The sequence below is a fragment of the Fusarium flagelliforme genome (assembly GCF_020744385.1).
Source record: "Fusarium flagelliforme strain FIESC 12 MPI-CAGE-AA-0113 chromosome Unknown B0J16scaffold_6, whole genome shotgun sequence".
Lineage (NCBI taxonomy): Eukaryota > Fungi > Ascomycota > Sordariomycetes > Hypocreales > Nectriaceae > Fusarium > Fusarium flagelliforme.
Genome location: NW_025763508.1, coordinates 703,333 through 716,480, shown reverse-complemented (window position 1 = coordinate 716,480; position 13,148 = coordinate 703,333). Strand labels below are relative to the sequence as shown.

Below are 13,148 nucleotides of genomic sequence, written 5' to 3'. Positions count from 1 at the left end.
TATAGTTTTCGCACTGTATCGCCGATGCCGGTATTGACAACATCATGATGTCGGCAAGTACATGATACAGTATAAAGAGGACATGTGTCTTTGATTGCGCCAAACTGGAGTGCAGCTTTGAGAAAACAGTATCGCAAGAATCTTGAATAGATTGCACCAAACATCACGCGGAGACATTGAGCATCATAGACTCGCTAACCATCAAACGATATGGCGATGCTGCCTCAAGCTGACGAAACGTCAGCGACCATGGACGACTTCAAACCTTGGCATCAGAGTTGACGATGGATTGCCGAGTGGCTCGTTGGACAGCTTACAACGAGTGTTGTAACTGAAAGAGTGATGTCCTCAGTCATGAAGACCATATAAGACCGCATCAACTCCAAGCCAGCTCAAGACCATCAATCCACCGACACTCGTTATCATGAAGCTTAAACTTACTATTCTCGGACTTGCTATCGTAGCCTTTGCAAAGCCTCAGACTCCCCCTGACCCTCCTCCATCATCCTCTGGACCACCAAATGATCCAGCTCCAGCTCCAGTCCCAATCCCTACAACAACTCAACCAGCTCCGCCTCCTCCTTCAACTCCGGCTCCTGCTAATCCGAGCAAGCAACCAACTCCCGAGGGACCAATCTGCGAATGCGGATACACCTACTGTGCTAAAGTCCTGAAGGCCATGGGTATGTCTACGAACCTTGAGAGGAGCATGTCTAACATTTTGTAGAAAAGCCATGGAGTGATGGTCAATTATCTGCGGCGTACTGCAAGACTCCCAATGCCGTTTGTGACCAGGAGACTCCAGCCAGCAATGTCGAGAATGCTCTATTCATCTGCCTCTGCGCCGAACCCGAGCAAAAGGTTGGAGATCATCTTGAACTTCTCTGTGGTTGCGATACATGCCTCAATGTTGGACCAGACTTTAGAGGACGTTGCAAGAGTCCATGTAAGGCTGGCCACGCTAGTAGTGGAGGATCGGGCGGTGGTGATGGTAAAGGAGGTAAGATCAGAGGCAGCAATCGATTGGGATTTTGGTAGAGACAAGTTGCAGGATCTAATGGTAGATTGAGGAGGAAGCCGGTCACTGTCGTAATCTGTTTAGAATCCAAATTGACCCGATCTTTGTAATGCTATTCTGTAGTTGTCCATTATAACAATCCTATTAAGCCCGCTTACTGCGTGATGTCCAAAAACAGACAGCTATGCATACGCGTATACTAGCCAGTTGAAACAAAACGTGTCAAACAAACCCATCTGCCCCGCACTAGAGAATATCTTCATTCATGCTTATCAATGCAATCGTATCAGTCTTCCACGAGGTTCTCAATTTAGCATGATCTCCCTGCCAATCAGTAAAAATTCAGTCCTCAAACGTCAGCTCAAACTCGAGAGAAATTCACTAACCCGGCAGCACCGAGGTCCTCACCCCGGCGGGACCCACACAAAAGCCGGCACTACACGGGGCTAAGTGCCGAGAATGGACGGCCAGGCCCGTTAGTCTGACGTCAGAAGGTACAAGAGCCGAACGGAAGAGTTTGTCAAGCATGAAGTCAACGGTTTCGAGTTGGTCCGACTTTGTCGCTGAGGTGGCTAGGGTCTGGTCTGAGCGTGGAGGCGGGGAACAGAAAGGAAACTTTATATAAAGCATGATGCGTCATGATATCCAGCTCATCTCATACTCACTCATATTATACCCATCTCAACTCATCTCATCTCAATAACTAACATACCAATTATACCCAATACATATACCAATATTCAAAATGGCTCCCAAGATTCTCGTCGTTCTCACCAGCCAAGCCAAGATGAACAATGGCAACCCTACCGGCTGGTACCTTGTAAGTTTTGTCACCATCATATGTCTTCACTCATACTAACGACACAAGCCCGAATTCGCTCACCCCTACTATGACTTTGTCAACGCCAACGTCGAGGTTGTCGTCGCCTCTCCCAAGGGTGGTGAGGCTCCTCTCGACCAGGCCTCCGTTGAGATGTTCAAGGGTGATGAGGAGTCTGTAAAGTTCCTCAACGAGAAGAAGCAAGTCTGGGAGCAAACCACTCCTCTCAAGGAGTTCCTTGGCAAGGCTTCCGAGTTTGACGCCGTCTTCTACCCCGGTGGCCACGGCCCCATGTTCGATCTCGTCAACGATGAGACCTCTATCAAGATCATTGAGGAGTTCTACAAGGCTGGCAAGCCCGTCGCTGCTGTCTGCCACGGTCCTATCGTCTTCACTCAGGTCAAGATTGATGGAAAGCCTCTTCTTGAGGGCCGTGAGGCTACTGGTTTCAGCAACTCTGAGGAGGATGCTGTTAACCTGACCAGCGCTATGCCCGTTCTTCTCGAGGATGAGATTAAGCGTGTCGGTGGAAAGTACGTCAAGGCTGATGACTGGGCTGAGAAGTCTGTTGTTGATGGTCAGGTCATCACTGGTCAGAACCCTTCTTCTGCCCACGCTGTCGGTAAGGCCATTCTCAAGGCTATCGGCGCTTAGATAATGAATAATTATGAATAATGATAATTAATCTACAATAAAAGACTTGTACAATAAAGACTTTATCTCATATATGCTTGTCTTGATTCTATGAGCCTTGTCGATGCATGGTGTACATTTTTCACTACTATAGGTCAATTCATTCAACTCAATACCGCTTGTATGAAAAGTAAATATATTTTAAATTATCGTAAAACATCTCATTATATCATTATAAATTAATCCTTCTTGAAAACCTTCTCGAATCCGGTCAAGGTGAATCGGTAGTGAACCTTGTTCTCCTTAACACGCTCGACAGCCTCAGCACATCCCTTCTCAGAGATATCAATAGTCTCAACCCAAGCAACAATGTTCTTCTCAGCAGCGAGCTTAAGCATGGCGTTCATCTCCTGGTTGTTACCGAGATGGCTACCCGTAATCTTGCCAGCGTTACTGGCAAAAGTGCCAGCGGTAAGCTGAGGAAGAGGCTCATCAGGGATACCACAGTTGTGGAACTCGCCACCAACGTTGAGAGTACCCATGTAAGCGTCCATGTCGAACTTGTGTGTCATGTCGGCACAGTTGAGGATGAAGTCAAAGGTGAACTTGTATTTGTCGGCCCACCCCTCCTCGGAGGTGACGATAACCTCCTTAGCACCGAGCTTCTTAGCGTCTTCAACTTTGTTGGGAGAATGTGTCATGGCGTAGACCTCAGCACCCAGAGCCTTGGCCCATTGGATACCCATGTGGCCGAGACCTCCAATACCCAGAACAGCAACGACCTTTCCAGGGCCGACACCAGCTCTCACAAGAGGAGAGTATGTGGTAATACCAGCGCAGAGAAGGGGAGCAACCTGCTCACTCTTGAGAGCATCAGGGATCTTAAAAGTAAAGTACTCGTGAGCACGGATGTGAGAAGCGAAACCACCGTGGGCGACACTGCCATCAGGGTATTTGCAGTTGTAAGTGTCGACCATATCAGGGCAGTAGTTTTCGTTCTTGTTGTTGCAGAGCTTGCACTTCAGGCAAGAAGAGACCTGGGCACCGACACCAACACGGTCGCCGACCTTGATCTCGCTGACCTTGTCACCAACTCGGACAGCCTTGCCGACGACTTCGTGACCAACGCAGAGAGGTCCCTTGAAGTCTCCCCAACCGCCAGTAACGGTGTGGACATCAGAGCCACAAACACCACAGGCCTCGATCTCGACATCGATATCGCGATCGCCCCAGGTCTTGGGCGTAAGGGTTTGCTTCTCAAACTTGTTCCATGACTTTGGGCTGTCGACGCAGAAGCCTTCGAATGTATCGGGGTAACCCATTTTGGCGTAGGTAGGATGAATTAGGTTGAAATGGAATGAATAATAATGCTGATCATCTATCAGGGTTCTCTCATCTCAGCAGTATTTATATCGCTCCTCCTCCTCGCTTTTTTTATATGACGTCTTGGAAATTGGACAGAACGATAAATCGATATCTATGACGCCCAGCGCTTCAAATGCTCCGGCGTATGAAAAGCATCATAATTGCATCGAATGCATCAATGGTCTCTCTCTCTCCATTGCAGTCTTAATCGGGTAACCCGCAGAGAGTTAGTCCTTAAAGAGTTTGCTAATCGCGATCTTGGAGCTCAGAATGGAAGCTGACTAGAAGATAGAAGATGGAGATAGCAGGGTTTGCCGACCTAGCTAAAGCTAGTCGTGGAGACTCCCGAGGGGCCGACGCTGATCGGATGACGTAGACTACCATTGTCTCGGTAGTTAATTGGCGAACAACATCATTTTCCTGGAGATGGGGGCTTTCGGTTATGAATCAGGTACGTGGTAATTGAGATCCATATTGACTCGAAGGTGATGTTCAACGTTACATCGAATCTCAACAACGCATACCGAGAAAGCGATATAATTCGGGACTGCCCGAAAATTCTCGATAATAGGAGCTCCAGTGTCGTCCAGCGTCTCAGAGGTTGGGTATGACATACTCAGTTATTTTGTCCCATCACCCTGTTCTTATTTCTGGGTTCCGATGAGCTCCGCAACTCGCGGATAACTTGCAAAAGTCGAGGTTCTGATGGGCCAAGGTCGTGCGCTCAGGAGAACCACGTCAGAACAATGGAGCTTGCTGTACAGCCGTGCTTGTTGAGGCTCAACTCCGTGGGCAGGGTCAAAGCACATGCATCCGAACATGCATCCGACGGAGCACGATCGATGGTGTTGTCGACTGTCAGCCGAGGTTGATTGGGCATATTAGGTTGGTTTGGTAAGCTGGAAACCCCCTCAAGTTATCTGGCGGCTGAGGCTCATTTTTTCTACCATCGAAAGGAAAAGTGTCGTCTTACGGCAAAGCCGCCAGAGCCAACTTCTCTGTTGTCCTGCTATTGTCTTCTACAACACACGAACAGCACGGGTCGTTGCCAGTAGGTTGTCGGTTCGTAATTGGAATGCATCAATAGGAAGCTCTCTCGTGGAGTGTCATGCTGAGTAAACTTCGAGCAAATTGGGTTGGAGTCCTAGCGGTTAGTATTGCTAGTGGACTGTCATGTCTATCACACAACACTTGCCTATAAGAAACGCATAAGCGACCGCATGCAATGTTGGGTTCGGTACAGCTGTCTATCCAACCGGAGTGCTTGATTCCGCAGCATGTGTAGTACCGAGGCTGACATGTGCTGATAAACTCGAATCGAATCCTCACTGGCAATGAAAAAGAGCTGCTGCTGCGATGTAACTCCAGCATACGGGGTTCAGTGGCGATAGATACGAGCGGCTTATGGTGAATCGAATATGTATTAATGCCATGATTCGCTGTTCATGGCGTGTCTTATGACAAAAGTCGAGTACTGTTGTTTTTTCCTCCCCTCAGATCGCCGGTCAAATGTCCAGATGATCGACAGGGTCGTCTTGCTCCGTTCAAGCTTATCAAAAAAATACGACGCAAGGCGTATCAATAACAACAAACACCAAATCGGCAGCACTTGCTGTGACCTGATGGCTGCTCATATGATACATCGCGATTGGAAACACTCAATGTCAACGTGAATCAACACCGCGGTAAATCAAGAACGCCTGCGACCAGCTCATATTTGTTGCTATGAAGCCATCATCAACGCCTCCCAAAGATAAGAAAAACAAAAAATATGGTAAAAGAATAGAAATGATAAGTATGACATGTTATATAGATCCAACTCAACGCTCGCCCTCGTCAATATCGTTCAAGGAAATCAGTAAATGCGACGCTCCTCATGGTATTGGAACTCGCCAGGTATCTCTCCACCGTCATTCGCCATCTTTCCTTTTGTTGGCAATCGTTGTGGTTGCCTTTTGTTTTGCTTTTGTAATAACTTCCAATCAACCCATCTTGACATCACCATTAGACTCAGTCTGAGGCTCAGCCTGGGGCAGCATGGGTTTTTCGTCTTGAGCTCGTCGCTTGCCCATACGATCGAGCCATTGTTCGGCACTGACGATTGTTCCATCGACAACACCGCTGACTTGAACAACCATGTCTAAACCCTCTTTGGCCAAAACCAAGACCTTTTGTGCACCCTCAGTCAGAGCAGACTCACTGTCTTGATTGTTGGAGTTTCTGTCCGACATGGTAGCAATGCGGAATCGTTGGGGCAAACTGGTGAGATGACGTCGCACGAGAATTCGTGCGTTTTCCGGCAATGCACCTCCTGCATATTTTGAAACAGTGTTGATGGCATCGCGAAGAGTCCTGAGAACGTCACTCTTAAGACTCGAGATGCGAGCTGCAAGTAGAGTTCGAGACTCTGCACCCTCAGATCCTTCGCCTTGTTGCTTCTCGGATCCCTCTTGTGGTTGAACCTTTTCATACTGTTCCAATGTTGTCCTCAATGCTGTAATGACACGAGAAATGTGATCATTTGCCCATCGAAGCCACTGGAGACAGTATTTGAGACTGCGAAGACTCTCCTCACTCATGGCTACACTCAAACCAGAGGTAGACATGATCAGACGTGACTGCCATGCACTGTTGGGTCGCGAGGTTCGAGGAGAATTCTGAGCATCCGTCTCAGTGTATGCAGGTGATCTCATCTCATCATATGCAGGAAGGGTGTCAACTGTGCTTGTAGTTGACATGCGACGAGAAAGAGTTCTGGAAGATGGTGAGAAAGCATCAGAATCGACCTGATCATCGGCCATCTGCTGCATCCCTTCACTCTCAAACCGCTTGTTGCTGACAGATTCATCTTCACTGTCCACCTTGCGCCGTTTCTTACTGTTACCAGTTTCCAAATCAGAGGTTGAACTGTTTTGTCGGCGTCCAGCACCCAAAAACCATCGGACACCCCCTTCAACACCGGTCACTCGACCAACAGATCCAACAGTGTTGGCAATTGGTGTCAAATATCCTTCAACATATTCGGCACCTGATCGGAAGCGTGGTGAAAAGTTCTTGGCGCCTCCATATGCCGAAGTAGCACCTTCAATAGTGCTCGCCAATAGGGGATGAGTTGTCGTAAGAAGAGATAAAAGCGGTTCTGGTTGTTGAGGTTGTGATCCCTGAAGTCCGTTTGAAGTTGGTGGGCTAACTGGAAGCGAGGAATTCGTGTGGGGTGGTGATGATATAAAGTCTATGACGGTCAGTAATAGTCAACAGAAGCACAAACAAACATACCTGCTCTCAAATCTCCAAGTGCTTCGGCCGCCAATCGTACATCCGGATCATCAAGACTGACACTCCCAGCTCTCGCATCTAAAAGTCGATCGGGAGATGCAGCACTGACAACACTGTTACTGCTCGCATCAAGATCCATTCGAGTGGGGCTATCGATAGATTGAAGTCCAAGGGGCATCGGCGCATGATTCGGAGGCATAGGAGGTAAAGGTCCCCATGCTCTCGGTGGTTCGAGGGCCATTTCACTTCGAAGAGAACTTATAGACGGCAGTTTAATATCGTTGTCGGCGACGCGAGCCAGGGGAGGCAGGTAAGTCGAGGGGTCTGAAGTAGGGACATCTGGAAATTCCCTCGAATTCGGAAGCGCGACGTTTGAATAAGCTGGCGGAGATAATGCCATTAGGGAAGGCGGAGGTCTCGCAGGTGGTGGTCCGAGGGGATGGCGAGACTCGGTCTCACGGTCAAGCATGTGATTGCGCTCCATGGCGCTTTTCGGTGATAAGACGGATATGTCAACTGAGCATCGAGTGTAAAAATCGGCCAAGGGCCGCAGAAACAAAATTATTCAACGAAGGGAAGGAAACAAAAGAAAGATTCACAATAGCGATGACGGTGACGATGGTGTTGAAGCGGAGAGAAAAGGGTTGGGTTGGGGTGGGTGAGATGGGAATGGGAATGAGAATGAGCGATCGTGGGGGGAATGAGAAACTGGGAAGGAAACGTCAGGCGCTCGCGACTTCCTTTCCTTGCGCTGCAGGGACCGGCTGAGTAGAGCAGCCCAGGGCAGGAGATAGCCCACTAAAAACCGGGTCGGTTACAGTGGCTTCAGGTGACTTGTTAGAGTTGTGGTGGGGAAGAAACCCGCTAGAAGCCTGCTATTTCGGGTCTGGCAGGGCTTGATCTCGGTCCATCGAGTCACAAGATGAGAATGGATGTCCTCGCTTGAATGATGCGATAAAACTGTTGGGGAAGCTCAAATGTTTGATAATGTTTCTGTGCATCACAAGATCAAGTTGATCTCTCCAACGTCGCCAACTCTAATTGACTTGCACCTACCTAAACAGTTCAAAGCTGTTCCTGAGAGGCCCCTCTAGCACGTGTCAAAACTGGGGAATGATGATGCACCGACAGACATCACATGCAAGAACAGATCTTTCAACCAGACTCGTCACTATTGTTAAGCGGGTCGCCCGAGTCATGGCAGATGCACTAACAAGATCAACTCAAACACATGCCATAAAGGTCGTATCTTTTTCCTGATGCGTTTGAAGGTTGTTTTTCCATCCAATAGAAACATTTCAAGATAACGTCAGATATTGCTGTTCATAGAGCTTTGTTAATTAATGCCTATTAAAGTAACACACGCATCTCACTTTATCCAGACCAGTCGGCTTTCGGCTCTATTCATCGGAGCTGTATCTGGTGTCCGTATCTAATATCAACATGTGAAGTTTTCGCATGTGTTAGAGTGTTATTGCACAAGTACATATTCGAGTTGACTGCGCCGTAGAATCTGGACGTTTCATGAGGTCTTGATCCAGGATTGCTGATCCCTGAATTCCTGCACCCTGAATTTCTGCATTCAGACGGCTTCAAGCCTCAGGTCCAGTACCTTACTGTAAACCAAGCAGGCGCAAACTTTATGCGACACGAGATTATCGGCGAGATAGAACACCAAATGGGCATAAGATCAACGCAAGAGATACATGAGATAAACACAAAATGTAGACTCGAGATAAGTCTCGATTTAAGGTTTGAACGTGATAATTCGCGATATTGTAGGCATCCTGAGATACGCGATGAAGCTGTTGATCATGAAACAAACGCGTGAATGCTTTTCCGACACAGCAATCAACATCGCCTACCAGCCTTGTTCCAAGTTGTACAGAGTAGCAGACTTCAATTGCCTGCCGGGCATTGTACTCCGGGATCAGGAACTCACGGCAGCCTCACAGCACGAAGCAGCGCCAAGAATGATCCTCGGTTCTTCTCAAAATGTCCCAACAAAACTTCATGGCCAAAGCTGAAGCTGTCACCTGGACAAAGCCACCCACGAAAATTCAACAGCATTTAATTGCACCAGACCAAAAAAGATCGTCGGCAATGTCTTACTACAAATCACTTTACAAATTCAGATTTTCATCTGAAGAAATGTCTGGTTCCTCTGACACCGCCCAAGCAATGTAAGAATAGTACTCGGGCAGTTCTTAATGGAACCAAGGTAATCCCTCTCCGCACCGCATAATCGCAGCTCACATCAACGGCTCCACGGCTGAAATGACAGAATGCCACTCGGTAGTAGGCTAGGTAATGGTCTGCACTGTCTAGAGGGTGCGTTGAGAGGAAAGGGAAAAGTAAAAAGATCGTGAAAAACGAACCTTTTTATCAATTTCCCAGATCCACTGCGGATCACGTGACTCAAAGCTTGAAACAGCTTTAGCTACCCCACCAATATCCGATATTCTGCCGTCCGTCGTCACCAGCATTGGAATGGCCAGGCTGCACCCAAAAGATGCCAGCGAAACAGCTTGAACAAAACTATATTGCGCCACGGACCATGATGATTAACTGCGCTTCTCTATAGTTTAATTACACTTCAGTCTTTCTTTACTTGTTGGAGTTGCAAGTTTTTCTGCATATGATCTTTACGTCCTGAACTTGACCGTCGCAACTGATCGACGATACCACCTCCTTTCCGCCCTTTATCGCTTCGACCTCGCCAAGACTACATCTACATCATGGCTTCCGCGCTATTCTTCCTGGACCTCAAGGGCAAGGTTTGTAGTCGCTACCTATTATTGTGATTTATACTAACAATGTAGACCCTTCTTGCTCGAAACTACCGTGGTGACATCCCTATGTCAGCCGTCGAGAAGTTCCCCGTACTCCTTTCAGAAGCTGAGGAAGACTCCTCTGCTGTCCCACCATGCTTCTCCCATGAAGGCATCAACGTATGTTTTGTGTCTCTATCGCTTTCTCCGCTGACCGAATAGTACCTCTACATCCGTCACAACAACCTCTACCTCCTCGCCCTTACAAAACGAAATACCAATGCCGCCGAAATCCTATTGTTCCTCCACAAGATCGTCGAGGTCTTCACCGAGTACTTCAAGGCGCTAGAAGAAGAGTCCATTCGCGACAACTTTGTCATTATCTACGAACTTCTCGACGAGATGATGGACTTTGGTTACCCTCAAACAACAGAATCCAAGATCCTTCAAGAGTACATCACCCAGGAATCCCACAAGCTCGAGATCCAGGCACGACCACCCATTGCTGTCACAAACGCTGTTTCGTGGCGATCCGAGGGTATCCGATACCGTAAGAACGAGGTCTTCCTTGATGTCGTCGAATCCCTTAACCTGTTGGTTTCCGCAAATGGCAACGTCCTCCGTTCGGAAATCCTTGGTGCTATTAAGATGAAGTGTTACCTCAGTGGTATGCCCGAGTTGCGTCTGGGCCTTAACGATAAGGTCATGTTCGAGACCACCGGTCGAGCTACCCGAGGAAAGGCTATCGAGATGGAGGATGTCAAATTTCATCAGTGTGTACGACTATCACGCTTCGAAAACGACCGTACCATCTCATTCATCCCCCCTGATGGTGAATTCGAGCTCATGTCCTACCGTCTCAACACCCAAGTCAAGCCATTGATTTGGGTCGAGTGTGTAGTCGAATCCCATTCAGGATCCCGTATCGAATACATGCTCAAGGCTCGTGCTCAGTTCAAGCGCCGCAGTACCGCCAACAACGTCGAGATCGTGGTTCCTGTCCCTGACGACGCCGATAGCCCTCGTTTCCGCACAAACATCGGATCCGTTCACTACGCCCCCGAGCAAAGCGCCATTGTCTGGAAGATTAAGCAGTTTGGTGGTGGCAAAGAGTTCCTCATGCGCGCTGAGCTGGGCCTGCCAAGCGTGAGGGGTGATGATGAACAAGGTGGTGGTATGATGGGTGGATTCGGTGGTAGCATGGGAGGTGTTGGAGGAGTAGGCAAGGGTGCTAAGCGACCTATCCAGGTCAAGTTTGAGATCCCTTACTTTACCACAAGTGGTATTCAAGTTCGGTATCTCAAGATTACCGAGCCAAAGGTACGTTGCTCAAGAATTCTGTTGATCAAAGCTAACAAACATAGTTGCAATACCCTTCACTCCCATGGGTGCGATACATCACTCAGTCGGGAGATATCGCCGTACGACTTCCCGACGCAGTCTGAAGTCGGCAAACAATACTTATTTAACATAATCGAGCCGTGCATCAGCAGTGCTCAATCTACACCGGTCAAGCATATTATGGTGACCAGCTGACGAGATGGATATGGGGCAGCTGCAGAGCAGGAAGGGCTTCATACATCAAAGAAACGATTAATAGACTAAAGATCAATCTATCCATCTGATCAGAGTATCTCATGATTCTCGAACAATAGCGGTGTGCCACTCTAAATTCTCAAGCCAATCCCGTGTAGAATATGGGTTGTCCGGGTCAAGAAACACCTTGACAACAAAAGCTGATGGATCATCCGAAGCTGTCGGAGGATCTATAATCATTAGCAGCTATCAAGAATTGGAACCTGGTACTCACGTCCACGAGGAACACCATCACTCGTCCATTGTCCATGCCTCCATATCCGATTGTGACCTGCAAACACATCTCTTATGGAAGAGCCACGGGGTGCAGTCAACGTCATGAGTCCCAGGATAATAGGTAGTTCCCCTCCAAGACCTGTCGAGCGTGGTGCATTGGGGACTGGCGTTCCATACGTCCTAGGTACTAGACCTGGAATCCAGCTAGGAAACCTACCCGCGGCGTAGAGTACCGGACCACCTCCTTGTCCCATTGGACTATTGATCGTGGCAACTTGAGACATGCCAGGATGGTTCCTCGGATGGAATATGCGTAAAAGGTCCCAGCTCACAGACGAAACGAGGGGATCATGCTCTGCCACCATTATGGGCAGCAGTGGGTTGCAAGCAGCCACTCCAAACGTTTTGTATTCGTCGGCTGTATAATAACCACCTCGAGTATCCCTCATGAACTCTCTTTGAGCATTCAACCTGTACAGTTGGCTATTTGCTGGATTACTGGTATCTCGATGCCAGTAAAAGTCCGGAACATCTGTAACGTCGCCGTCCCGGTAGCGCATAACTGTGCTGGGAGATTCACCGCTATAGTTATCTGGGGAGCTAGGTGGAGTATGGTGATAATACTGGTCGCGCTCTGGAGCGCTGATGACGAGTCTGTTGGCGATAAATAGAAAAGTTGGAACAGGCTGTTGATTGGAAGAGCTCGAGCTCCCCTTTCGTGTTGACGAGTGCTTTGAAGATTTTGTCTGACATATGTTAGTGAGTAAAATCCAAGTAAAGCTCTACATACAGTTTTAGACATGGCGTGTGTGTTGTACGTACCAAGCTACTCACCTACCACCCGAGTAACTCCCATCTTTATAATGCCATAAACAGCTCGACTTCGCAGAGCCTCATCACCCCGCTGAGAATTGTCGGTCAATCCTACACCCATATCATGATGGGTATTCAACTAATGACCTTGAATAGGACACCCTCGATTCTGATATGACGACACCAAAGTCTGTCAGCTACAGCTGCAGTTGAACAACATCTCGTCTAGCTGTATGTACCAGTGTGCACCATGGCAAGACCCCTCATCTCGAGGATTGGTGCCACGCTACTATGGTATTCCGAATGTTGGATGCAAGGAATAGCCATATGGTTTGTGGATATCATACCCCAGTTCATGCGCGCAGTTGCGGCCCGGCCCCTCTCACACTTGTCCTGTTCGACACCGGTCGAGGAGATGGTGGGAGCTCGACTTTATCCAGGTGAGATATGCCAGGTTGATTTGTTCAAAGCGGGCCAATGGATGTATGCTTAGATCTTGAAGCTCCATCAGGTGTTGGCGCTAGCACATTTGAACGTGCCGGGAATCGCGACTTGGCAGAGTTGAGTTAGATCATGATAGGAGCTCATGTGCATATGAGGCCAGAATTGCAAGGGCTTCGGCGTTTCCGTCAAGACAGAG

The 13,148-nt window shown here is 48.4% G+C and overlaps 6 protein-coding genes across 6 annotated transcripts; 3 read left to right on the top strand and 3 right to left on the bottom strand.

The window, feature by feature from the left end:
- The first annotated feature begins 235 nt into the window (after positions 1-235).
- B0J16DRAFT_168216 (uncharacterized protein) lies at positions 236-1,401 on the top strand. The gene is made up of 2 exons (XM_046122356.1): positions 236-683; positions 728-1,401. Exons 1-2 carry the CDS (start codon positions 425-427, stop codon positions 1,036-1,038), a joined length of 570 nt encoding a protein of 189 aa, XP_045979814.1. The 5' UTR covers positions 236-424; the 3' UTR covers positions 1,039-1,401.
- On the top strand, positions 1,402-2,506 carry B0J16DRAFT_168217 (class I glutamine amidotransferase-like protein). Its single transcript, XM_046122357.1, has 2 exons — positions 1,402-1,838; positions 1,887-2,506. The coding sequence occupies exons 1-2, from the start codon at positions 1,764-1,766 to the stop codon at positions 2,490-2,492; spliced, it is 681 nt and encodes a 226-aa protein (XP_045979813.1). The 5' UTR covers positions 1,402-1,763; the 3' UTR covers positions 2,493-2,506.
- Positions 2,507-2,647: 141 nt separating this feature from the next.
- Positions 2,648-4,136, bottom strand: B0J16DRAFT_168018 (chaperonin 10-like protein). The gene has a single exon (XM_046122355.1). It carries the CDS (start codon positions 3,791-3,793, stop codon positions 2,711-2,713), a length of 1,083 nt encoding a protein of 360 aa, XP_045979812.1. The 5' UTR covers positions 3,794-4,136; the 3' UTR covers positions 2,648-2,710.
- A 1,682-nt stretch (positions 4,137-5,818) lies between these two features.
- On the bottom strand, positions 5,819-7,596 carry B0J16DRAFT_322722 (transcription factor Opi1-domain-containing protein; the record flags this gene model as incomplete). Its single annotated transcript, XM_046125728.1, has 2 exons — positions 5,819-7,068; positions 7,113-7,596. 2 exons carry the CDS (start codon positions 7,594-7,596, stop codon positions 5,819-5,821), a joined length of 1,734 nt encoding a protein of 577 aa, XP_045979811.1.
- A 1,847-nt stretch (positions 7,597-9,443) lies between these two features.
- B0J16DRAFT_346514 (Mu homology domain-containing protein) lies at positions 9,444-11,515 on the top strand. Its single transcript, XM_046128453.1, has 4 exons — positions 9,444-9,889; positions 9,935-10,063; positions 10,106-11,203; positions 11,248-11,515. The coding sequence occupies exons 1-4, from the start codon at positions 9,851-9,853 to the stop codon at positions 11,326-11,328; spliced, it is 1,347 nt and encodes a 448-aa protein (XP_045979810.1). The 5' UTR covers positions 9,444-9,850; the 3' UTR covers positions 11,329-11,515.
- A 3-nt stretch (positions 11,516-11,518) lies between these two features.
- B0J16DRAFT_387065 (uncharacterized protein) lies at positions 11,519-12,497 on the bottom strand (the record flags this gene model as incomplete). The annotated part of the gene is made up of 3 exons (XM_046131632.1): positions 11,519-11,649; positions 11,694-12,441; positions 12,486-12,497. The coding sequence occupies 3 exons, from the start codon at positions 12,495-12,497 to the stop codon at positions 11,519-11,521; spliced, it is 891 nt and encodes a 296-aa protein (XP_045979809.1).
- Between the last annotated feature and the right edge of the window lie 651 nt (positions 12,498-13,148).

Coding starts and splice junctions, on each gene's coding strand:
- B0J16DRAFT_168216 (XM_046122356.1), top strand. CDS start 425: ATGAAGCTTAAACTTACTATTCTCGGACTTGCTATCGTAGCCTTTGCA. Junction 684..727: donor TAAAGTCCTGAAGGCCATGG/GTATGTCTACGA, acceptor AACATTTTGTAG/AAAAGCCATGGAGTGATGGT.
- B0J16DRAFT_168217 (XM_046122357.1), top strand. CDS start 1,764: ATGGCTCCCAAGATTCTCGTCGTTCTCACCAGCCAAGCCAAGATGAAC. Junction 1,839..1,886: donor ACCCTACCGGCTGGTACCTT/GTAAGTTTTGTC, acceptor TAACGACACAAG/CCCGAATTCGCTCACCCCTA.
- B0J16DRAFT_168018 (XM_046122355.1), bottom strand. CDS start 3,793: ATGGGTTACCCCGATACATTCGAAGGCTTCTGCGTCGACAGCCCAAAG.
- B0J16DRAFT_346514 (XM_046128453.1), top strand. CDS start 9,851: ATGGCTTCCGCGCTATTCTTCCTGGACCTCAAGGGCAAG. Junction 9,890..9,934: donor TCCTGGACCTCAAGGGCAAG/GTTTGTAGTCGC, acceptor CTAACAATGTAG/ACCCTTCTTGCTCGAAACTA. Junction 11,204..11,247: donor TCAAGATTACCGAGCCAAAG/GTACGTTGCTCA, acceptor TAACAAACATAG/TTGCAATACCCTTCACTCCC.